Source organism: Schistocerca gregaria, chromosome 1 (assembly GCF_023897955.1).
Source record: "Schistocerca gregaria isolate iqSchGreg1 chromosome 1, iqSchGreg1.2, whole genome shotgun sequence".
Lineage (NCBI taxonomy): Eukaryota > Metazoa > Arthropoda > Insecta > Orthoptera > Acrididae > Schistocerca > Schistocerca gregaria.
This window is the reverse complement of record NC_064920.1, coordinates 159995665-160005937: the sequence shown is the minus strand read 5'-3', so window position 1 is coordinate 160005937 and position 10273 is coordinate 159995665. Positions and strand designations below refer to the sequence as shown.

The window sequence follows — 10273 nt, the reverse complement described above, 5'->3', positions numbered from 1 at the left end:
AAAAATTCGAAACTGTTTCAGAAAGCTTCTCCCCAGTGTGACCTGAACTTTTTATGAAGCACAAGAATCTTTTAGCTGAGAGCCCATCTTCCGTTATGTATCTAATTATTATACTTAACTAGTCATTATGGTATATATCCAGCACTGAACATGTTGTTGTTGTGGTCTTAAGTCCAGAAACTGGTTTGATGCAGCTCTCCATGCTACTCTATCCTGTACAAGCTTCTTCATCTCCCAGTACCTACTGCAACCTACATTCTCCCAAATCTGTTTAGTGTATTAATCTCTTGGTCTCCCTCTACTATTTTTACCCTCCACACTTCCCTTCAATAGTAAACTAATGATCCCTTGATGTCTCAGAAAATGCTCTACCAACCGATCCCTTCTTCTAGCCAAGTTGTGCTACAAACTCCTCTTCTCCCCAATTCTATTCCAAACCTCCTCATTTGTTATGTGTTCTACCCATCTAAACTTCAGCATTCTTCTGTAACACCACATTTCGAAAGCTTCTATTCTCTTCTTGCCTAAACTATTTATCGTCCACTTTTCACTTCCATACAAGGCTACACTCCATAGAAATACTTTCAGAAATGACTTCCTGACACTTAAATGTATACTCGATGTTAACGAATTTCTCTTCTTCAGAAACACTTTCCTTGCCACTGAGAGTCTACATTTTATATCCTCTCTGCTTCGACCATCGTCAGTTATTTTGTTCCCCAAATAGCAAAACTCATTTACTACTTTAAGTGTTTCATTTCCTACTCTAATTCCTGCAGCTTCAGCCGATTTAATTCGACTACTTTCCATTATCCTCGTTTTGCTTTTGTTGATGTTCATCTTATATCCTCCTTTCAAGACACCGTCCAATCTGTTCAGATGTTCTTCCAGGTCTCTGATGTCTCTGACAGAATTACAATGTCATCGGCGAACCTCAAAGTTGTTATTTCTTCTCCATGGATTTTAATTCCTACTCCAAATTTTTCTTTTGTTTCCCTTACTGCTTGCTCAATATACAGATTAAATAACATCGGGGATAGGCTACAACCCTGTCTCACTCCCTTCCCAACCACTGCTTCCCTTTCACGCCCCTCGACTCTTATAACTGCCATTTGGTTTCTGTAAATATTGTAAATAACCTTTCGTTCCCAGTATTTTACCCCTCCCACCTTCAAAATTTGAAATAGAGGATTCCAGTCAACGTTGTCAAAAGCTTTCTCTAAGTCTACAAATGCTAGAAATGTAGGTTTTCCTTTCCTTAATCTATTTACCAAGATACGTTGTAGGGGGAGTATTGCCTCACGTGTTCCAACATTTCTAACGGAATCCAAAATGATTTTCCTCGAGGTCGTCTTCTATCAGTTTTTCCATTCGTCTGTGAAGAATTCGTGTTATTATTTTGCAGCCACGGCTTATTAAACTGACAGTTCGGTAACTTTCACATACGTCAACACCTGCTTTCTTTGTGATTGGAATTATTATATTCTTTTTGATGTCTGAGGGTATTTCGCCTGTCTCGTACATCTTGCTCACAAGATGGTAGAGTTTTGTCATGCCTAGGTCTCCCAAGGCTGTCTATATATCTAATGGAATGTTTTCTATTCACGGGGCCTTGTCTCGACTTAGGTCTTTCAGTGTTCTGTCAAACTCTTCATGCAGTATAATATCTCCTATTTCATCTTCAACTACATTCTCTTCCATTTCTATAATATTGTCCTCAAAGACATCGCCCTTGTATAGACCCTCTATATACTCCTTTCGGCTTTCCCTTATTTGCTTACAACTGGGCTTCCATCTGAGCTCTTGATTTTCATACAAGTGCTTCTCTTTTCTCCAATAGTCTCTTTAATTTTCCCTCCGCCACACACCGTCAGGTGGCTTGCAGAGTATGGATGTAGATGTAGATGTAGATGTAGGCAGCATGTATCTTACCCCTAGTGATATGCGCCTCTACATCCTTACATTCGTCCGCTAACCATCCATGCTTACCCATTTTGCACTTCCTGTCGATCTCATTTTTGAGACGTTTGTATTCCTTTTTGCCTGCTTCATTTACTGCATTTTTATATTTTTTCCTTTCATCAATTAAATTCAATATCTATTCTGTTACCCAAGGATTTGTATTAGCCCTCGTGTTTTTACCTACTTGATCAATACTAAGATTGAATTCTTTTGGGTCACTAACCTCTCCATAAAATTATTAAATCTTCATAAGTTGCTGGTGACAAGTATGAAATAAATCCTTTGTCATGGATACCAAACCTTGTGACATTGTTAGCCAAAAAGGAATCATACGCCACAGTTAATTTCAGAAACATCAAGAAATTGCCATTTTTCACAGAGCCAAACACCATTTTGTCTCCATGAAACGATAGGCTCGTAGAAGCTAGCTTCTTTATTGGTGAAACTACTCTTTTTAGCACATTTTTTCATTATGTCATTTCATGTTCATACTGGATGAGCAACTGTTTGTCAATTCTATTCATTTTATTTCCTCTATTTTTCAGATTTAAAAAGCAGTCTCTGTGAAAGGTAGAAGGTTTCTGTTCAGCTATCCAGTCACTGAAACTAGATGTTGCACACTGGGATGCACCACCGAATAATTTACAGCATGCATAGAACATTGATCCTTGGCTAGGAGAATATACAATATATTCAGACTATACAAGTTCCTCATTCACGAAAACCCTTTGAAACAATAATTTTTACTTTAAAATCGTTGAACTCATTGACATATCACAATGAGGAAATAGAAAAATTAGCACTTTCATTCTTATCAGCACCACTTTTAACTAAATAGTCCAATGTCTGATCATTGTTTTCCCAATAAAATGGGTCGTTACTGGGAACAGGAAAAATCTCTGGTTTATAGTGTGGAGTCTAGACATTCTTCCAGTACTCTGAAAGTTAGAACATATGCATTCTGTTTGTGGTTTAGAATTCAAATTTCATCTGCCTTACAGAGTTAGACAGTTAATTACTACTGTTTTGATTTGAACTTCACTTTTACCACTAAAATATGAATCCTATCGCGGCATTTTGTCTTAAATTTTACTATCCTTCAGTCTTATTTCTTCAGCTTTCTCTCGATATGTAGCACCACTTAACCTAGACTGGCCATCCATATCGCCACAGTGAAATGAAAAAAAAAATCTTCTTTGTAGAGTGTTGGAAACTGACCATACAATGGACTTTGTACTATCAAGCCTAATGTGGCTGAAGGACATGCTGAAAAAAAAGAAACGAACGGATAGGCCCGAGTTTTACAAATTATCTCTTTTGGCCTCAGCAGTACCATTTAAAAGACCTTTTTTATACCAAAACCTGATTTTATTAGCATTTTCTGACTTCCAAAATCGCTCGAATTTTTCGTTTGTCATCCATTTCAGACTCTTTAATTAAAACAGAAAGGACCAAATAAAATAACAACTTAACAATGCACTCACCTTGACCAGCTGATATGCAGCTGCTGAAACAAAGAACGCAGGGTTGCCAAGAGGGCTGCTCTCTATGTGTGTTCATTGTTCATTGTGAGCGTTTTTAGGCATCATTATTGAAGAGTGGTTCCCTTAATTTATTCAGTATTGTAACTATGACTCTAGATGTATTAGAAGCACCAAAAGATGTATAACACATTTTGAAAGACAATGCAGCGTTGTCGCCGCCACCTGCTTGCTAAAGCCTTGGGAAAGTACAGTATACACAATAAATTTATCCTCGTTTTATTACAGAGAAGTATTATTATGATATTAGTTAAGTAGGTCAGATAGTCGACACGCTGAACAGTCACGAGTCCGATAGTCAAGAGTCAACTGTATCTTGGTTATAACAAATGCAACAGAATCAACATCACTATGACCATTTAGTACTCGAATTATTTACTTTGTTGAGAACAATGTGAAACATTGAGTTGTGTACAATGGCTACATAACCACGAATGGATGAAGTATTGAACAACATGCCACATGCAAGATGTCATAAGCTACATGATTATGTGGAGAGTAAGGGTAGGCCCTACAGAGAACGGCTTGCCCATGCACTCAAGAATGCTCTGTTGGCCACTGCAGATGGCTGTGGTCAAACAGAGCATGGGCAGGATGCAGCGATCCAGTTGGCGAATGGCGCTCATTGCGAACGAGACAGCTACTGTCCAGTAAACATGAGTAGCAGCTCCCATGACGATCAACTGTGCCTTTATTTCCACTGCTTCTAGGGAACATGGAAGATGAAAGTGTGAAATAACACTACACAACAAGTTGACAGGGGATTTATAGATCTTTGAAAGGAACTATAGTCTTGTGAAGACTGTTTCTTCCGTTACTTTCGAATGTCTCATGAACAACTGAAAAGTTGTACAATGTGAGTTAACCAAAAATTTCAAAAATTGAAATGGGCTAGATAGCTGAGGGAAGCTCGTTATTTATGATGTTAATTGATTCTTCTGTCGCTGCTTGGTAGAACATTACTTATGATAGAACATTATTTATGGTATAAATAATTTATTTCACTTAATTATTTACTGTAAGTATATATTTTCAGAAATAGTAATAATCATGAAACATGGAACTATATAAATAAAATATGAACTGAAAAATATTGACAACACTGTGTACCAACAAGCGTGAGGTACAGGTCAATCGTCAGTCATCTAAACTGTAACAAATTTTTACCTTCTCATACATTCTTCTGACGCTAGAGCAGTCATTCAGAGCAGTCATTGGAAGATTCCTCTGGTTCCAAAATTGCAATGATCACTTCGTTTTGCAATGCAGTATGAGCATTAAATTGCGACACCATGTGCTAAGTGACACTAGGGCTCCAGGGGATAGGTGTGGTGGTGTATCATCGTTTAATCTCTCAAGCTGAATCTCTTCAAATACTGTGCCAACTGTATTTTTAAATGAGTTTGTATTTGAGCTAGGAATGTCTTGAACGAGTGTGCATCACATAAAAATAAGGTACCATTTGATCAAGCCCATGCTTCTCTCTACTGTTACGCTCTCTGGTGTGTTGATAATTTGTTACTGCAGGTGCATCTTCATTTATTGCTTTTTGGATTTTTCGCCTGATGAACTGACATTATGGATTCAACTATGCTTCTTCCTCTCAATCCCCATCGTCAGGAAATGGTTGTTCTGAGTCTTCAAGATTTGATGACGTATGAGGTGGTGACAGTGTGTCAGGAAGAAACTATGAATGACCTGTCTGTGCCAATTCTGATACTTCTGGACTTGACCTGTTACTCCCTTATAAATTTTAGGTATTTGCTGTATGGGTATTGTAGATTCTTCTGTTTTGCTCAAACGATATCACCTTCGAATCAAGCTGTTTGCAAATTATTTTATTTCATATGATCCATCATTACTAACAAATAGTACATTTTATTCCAGATATTTGGCCACTGGTGATTCACACCACATCATTGCTTTTTTTAACTTTGCATGGAGAGGACATCTTCAGTTTAATCAAATATTTGTGTCAAGAACTCTACAACGTTTGACGAGCACTGTATTTACCTTTGCCAGAAAAGGAAATCTAGAAGAAAATTGAGGTGGGACTAATGGGATGGTTACAGTTTCCTAACTGCACTGACAGCATACATGTGAAGCATGTTAGACGGAAGTATCCTAAAAACGGTCGCTCAAATTATTTTCGTTACAGAATCTTGTTTTCAACTTTTCTGCTTACAGTTATGGATGATGATTACAAATCCGTGGTTATTGATGGAGGCAGCCATGGCAGACACTGTGACAGCACAAGTTTTTAAAACTTGGCATTTTTCCACGAAAATGTGTTTTGGTTCCAAAACTATTGCCAGGCATAAATATGCCCATCCCTTGTATGGTGACAGGTGACCAAGGGCTTAAATTAAAAACCTACATGGTGACCCCTTCCCCCAAATTAGCAGGTTTGGAAGACACTTCGAAAGCAGTTTTCAATAAACAAATATGCAGGTGCCATCATGTGGTGACAAATAGCTTCAGTGTACTTGCTCAAAAGGATGAGTCTTTTTAAGGCCAGCAGATGTACAATCGATACTGCAGAAGCTGTGGTCAAAGCAGCATATTTGTAGCTTAAATTGCACTACAGGGACACTACTTGGTTGTGCAAGAACACTATTACCGTACTGTACACTACAATATTCGTATGGCACTATATCATGCAACTGCATGTTTATTTATGAACACAGAAAACATCTATGTGATATAAACTTGCCTCAGTTTTCTTCCTTGTTGCCATATTTTTACATCACATCTTTATAATCACACAGTCTCGTAAACTCACAAAACGACTGGGAGAGTGGTGTGCTTACCACATGCCCCTCCATATCCGCATCCGGTGGCGACTGTGGGCTGAGGATAAAATGGCTGTCGGTCGGTGCCATTGGGCCTTCATGGTATGTTCGGATGGAATTTAGTTTAGTTTCTATAATCACAGTGTCGTATATTGTGCAAAAATACATTTGCATGCATCAGCCCTGTCAGTCTTTCTGTTTCTGCCACTGTCTTGCACACACTTGCCCGCCACATACTATGTAGAAAATCGCAAACCGCCAGATGCATGCCGCTGGCAAGGGCGGTCTAGCACGTGCGCCCTTTTCCTACCTGACTGGGATGGCGTGGTAGCATAATGTGTAGCACGTAGACCACTGTGTGTTCCCATGCAGGTTACGTGCACTCTGTTTGACAGAGCCTTAATCCACTTGTACATAGAAGAATTGTGCAGATGATCTAGTCGTAAAATACAATTTTCATGACAGGTAGAAATATTTTTGTCAATGCTTTGTCAATAAATTTTAGAATACCTGAATGCTGATGCAATATTTAAACATTAAAATTATACTTTAAAAAATTCCTCAGTGACAACATTTTGCCACCCTCACATTTTGCCCCCATGTGGATCTGCACATGTTGCTCCTGCCTAAAGAGGAATGAGAGGTCTAGCTAATGACTAGCTTCAGTTGTGCCTCACAAATCAGAAATAACAAAAATATCAAGTAAGGCTGAACATTGAGTGAAACACATATCACAGTCAAGTTATGTTTATATATAGTCCTCAGGATTAGCATTTAGGATTAACACTGATCCTGGTATACATGAATGACTTTGCCATCAATGTTCGCAATAAAAAAACGTCTTTACTGATAACAGCAACATTACAGTAATTCATTGTTATGTCTGCAAGTCGCCGGATACCAGTGCACACGTCAGAGAAACAGGTGAGAAAAGTTGATGATGCATGGAAGGAAGATGGCCTACAGTCAGGTCTCAAACCCACACTGCAGTCAAGCAACAAGACAGACAAACAGTGGACCAAACACAAGAGCGAAACTGTAGCACTCTTTGGGACATGTCCAAAAGAATAAATTCCATCTTCATATAGATAAGGCTTACTGGCCGATAATCTTCATCACTGTGCATGCACTCACATTGCCCAAACTCTTGCGGGAATCGGTAGATTTACTGCCGCAAGAAATGTGTATAGTGGGCAGGGCCACTACAAACGTTGTGTGTGGACACTAAGTTGGGAACGTGGGTCTCACAGGGAGGGTGCCAGAGATAAGTTCCTGCAGTCGGACTATTTTCCGTGTCCTTGGTGGCTCAGTCTTATATACTGTCCGTCATGTAACCCAGAGATCCTGGGCTCGAGTCCCGGTCGGGGCGCAAATTTTCAACTGTCCCCTGTAAGCAGCTAAAGATCTGATTTAATTGTAATTTCATTCTTCGAGAGCTGCAAGATCACCAATGGTACATATAAAACAAAACAGAGCTGACACCTTCATTTTATATAAATAAGAACATATGCATGTGAACCAATTTTCATTTAACAACGCTTTAAGTGAAAAATTCAGCTCTAATGATAGAGGAAAATACAGTTTTTATGACATTAATAATTAAATGTGCAAGAGAAAAACTTAATGGGTAAGGTAACAAGTCTCTGATTATTCCCATATAAATATTGTTTGAAGTGTCTGTGAGTAGATATTTTCGCTATAAAATAAAATGTTAATGTTTTAAAATTTTATTTTTCTTCTTAGCACTGCACCATACAAAATCTGACCAAGAACATACCATGTGAGGTTTGCTTTGTTCTTTAAGGATCTTTATTGTTGTTAGTTTCTAAATTTTCGTGCTATACTCCAACTTTTTTGTATCACGGATGGCAACTCATAACCTCATATTGACCTGTCTGTACTGGTTTAAGCGAATTAACATGAAGGGACGTGACGAACAGCGTGAAAACTCCCTGACGGGAAGGTTCCGTGGCGTGACGGCCTTAAATCAAATCTTGCATTTTTGTGATCCTATATTCTTCTGAAAGGCTAGCTTTATACGTTGGTTAAAGATGCAACGACTTCCCGGAACACACTATAAAACAAGTCTACAACACGTTTGGCGTCGTTGTTGATTTCAGAAAAACCATTCGGTAAGCAGTTGAATAAATTACAGGGATCACACTTCGAAAAACTTACTTTCGTTGCTAATTGAAATTATCTGTAATTTTTTAAAAAATGTATCTAGCTATGAATTGATTTCTGATGAAAAGGACATAAATCTTTACACGTTCGATGTTTACCATATTTTCTAACATTTCCCCAAAATGAATTGTTGGAAAACTGTCTTTAGTATTAATTTTTATACGGCTTCGCATAATACATTGTTGTGGTAATGATTTAGGAAAGTATCTTGTAATAAAATATATACTGTGACACAGTCTTTAGCTTATTTAACGCGCAGTTTTATTAGTTACATTTCTTTCGTAAATGACTGCATTTTATAGAATCTTTGAACTGTACCTCATGAGCTAAGATTTTCCGCCGTTGGCTATAGAGTTGTGATTCGTTGTTATTAAAATCTTACTAGGTCTCAAAGCTTGGGAAATATTTGGTGCAACTAAGTGCTGGACGTTTTCTTACTAACGTTGCATTGATAGCGGAAAAAAATAAGCGGACATAGCACTGTAATACATTGTCTGTTTACTTAGAGGAAGATGGCGTCAGACGAGGAGGGTACGGTGGCAACCGATGCTGGTAAGAGAAGAAATTGCATATACTGTTTAAAGTACAGCAGAGTCGTCTTTGCCTAATGTTTGTCATCTAGCAATCATTATCATCACGACTTTAATGCAAGGCTTCTAGATTTTCTGTGCTGTTACGTAATTTTCGGTGAATTCGTTCATGTTATTAACTATTTTCTCTACACAATTGTCATTGTGACATTTTGTTGTGTGGTAGCAGCACGTGGAACACGGGCATCAAAAACACCATCTTCAAAAAAGAGTCGTACTAAGAAGATGAAGTCTAGTTCTGGGTCTAGGTCAACCCGATCCAGAAAGGCAGCTGTCCATGCAGATTCTGATGATGATGCCGTGGAGGTAAGATTGCAGTCTTCACTTTTTTGTCAGAAATATATAAATGAACTTACAAAATTGTGTGCAGACATTTTAACAAACTGTAGATGAAGATGGCAAACCTGTATGTGTTTTGGTTATGGTGGCAGTTGCAGTTGCGTTGCCCCAGGTGTAAGTTAGGTTTAAAGATAATTTGGTTGAGTTGCCGAAGCAAATGAATGTGACTACCACATAGAATTACCCATACCGCCCGTACAGTTTTTAGCCTTTAGTGGAGGAAGCTTGTGATTGGCTCGTAGTACACTGGCTACTGGGACAAGTCCTGCCTCCATGTCTTAGAGCAGCCAGCTCATGGCTTCTAAAAGAGACAAACGTGTAAGGCTTGATGCGTTGCAGAACTGACAAGGAGGCTGATGGCTAATCACTACAGTAACCAGCTATAGCCTCTAAGCTCATATTTATAAACAAAATGCTAGCAAACACTACACACAACACTGCACATGCAGCAACACTTTATTCACATTGGTTACTTATTGTTATTGTGCACAGAACTGTTGTGTAGCTAGTGTTGGCAATGAGTGTAAATATTCTGGGGTGGCATGAAGTTGGCTGACCTTCCATGAAGTATATGACCAGTAATGTTGACTTAATTACACACTGCTTGTCATGTTTAATGTACTTTCCATCTTAAAACGAAAAACTGCATGGTAAATGCAGGAGCTGTGTTGGATAATGGATGTGTCTCAAATTACTCTGGTGCATAATATGCATATAAACTACAAAAAATTGAAGGATAGTCCACAACTTAATTTTAAAAAAAATTCAAGGATGGTCCACTACTTGATTTCTACTGGTCTATGCAGTGTCTAATATTGTGCAACATGTAGAAGCATGGTGTTGTACAGTTGCTGTTCTTACGTAT

General features: G+C 38.4%; 1 protein-coding gene across 1 annotated transcript in view; it reads left to right on the top strand.

Annotated features, from left to right (window-relative positions):
- Nucleotides 1–8767: 8767 nt before the first annotated feature.
- Nucleotides 8768–10273, top strand: part of LOC126335414 (pre-mRNA-processing factor 39) — a 79295-nt gene continuing 77789 nt past the window's right edge. Inside the window, exons 1-2 of the mRNA XM_049998690.1 lie at nucleotides 8768–9031; nucleotides 9236–9375. Of these exons, the coding sequence (XP_049854647.1) occupies nucleotides 8992–9031; nucleotides 9236–9375 (180 nt within the window). The 5' untranslated portion in view covers nucleotides 8768–8991. The remainder of the gene's footprint in view (nucleotides 9032–9235; nucleotides 9376–10273) is intronic.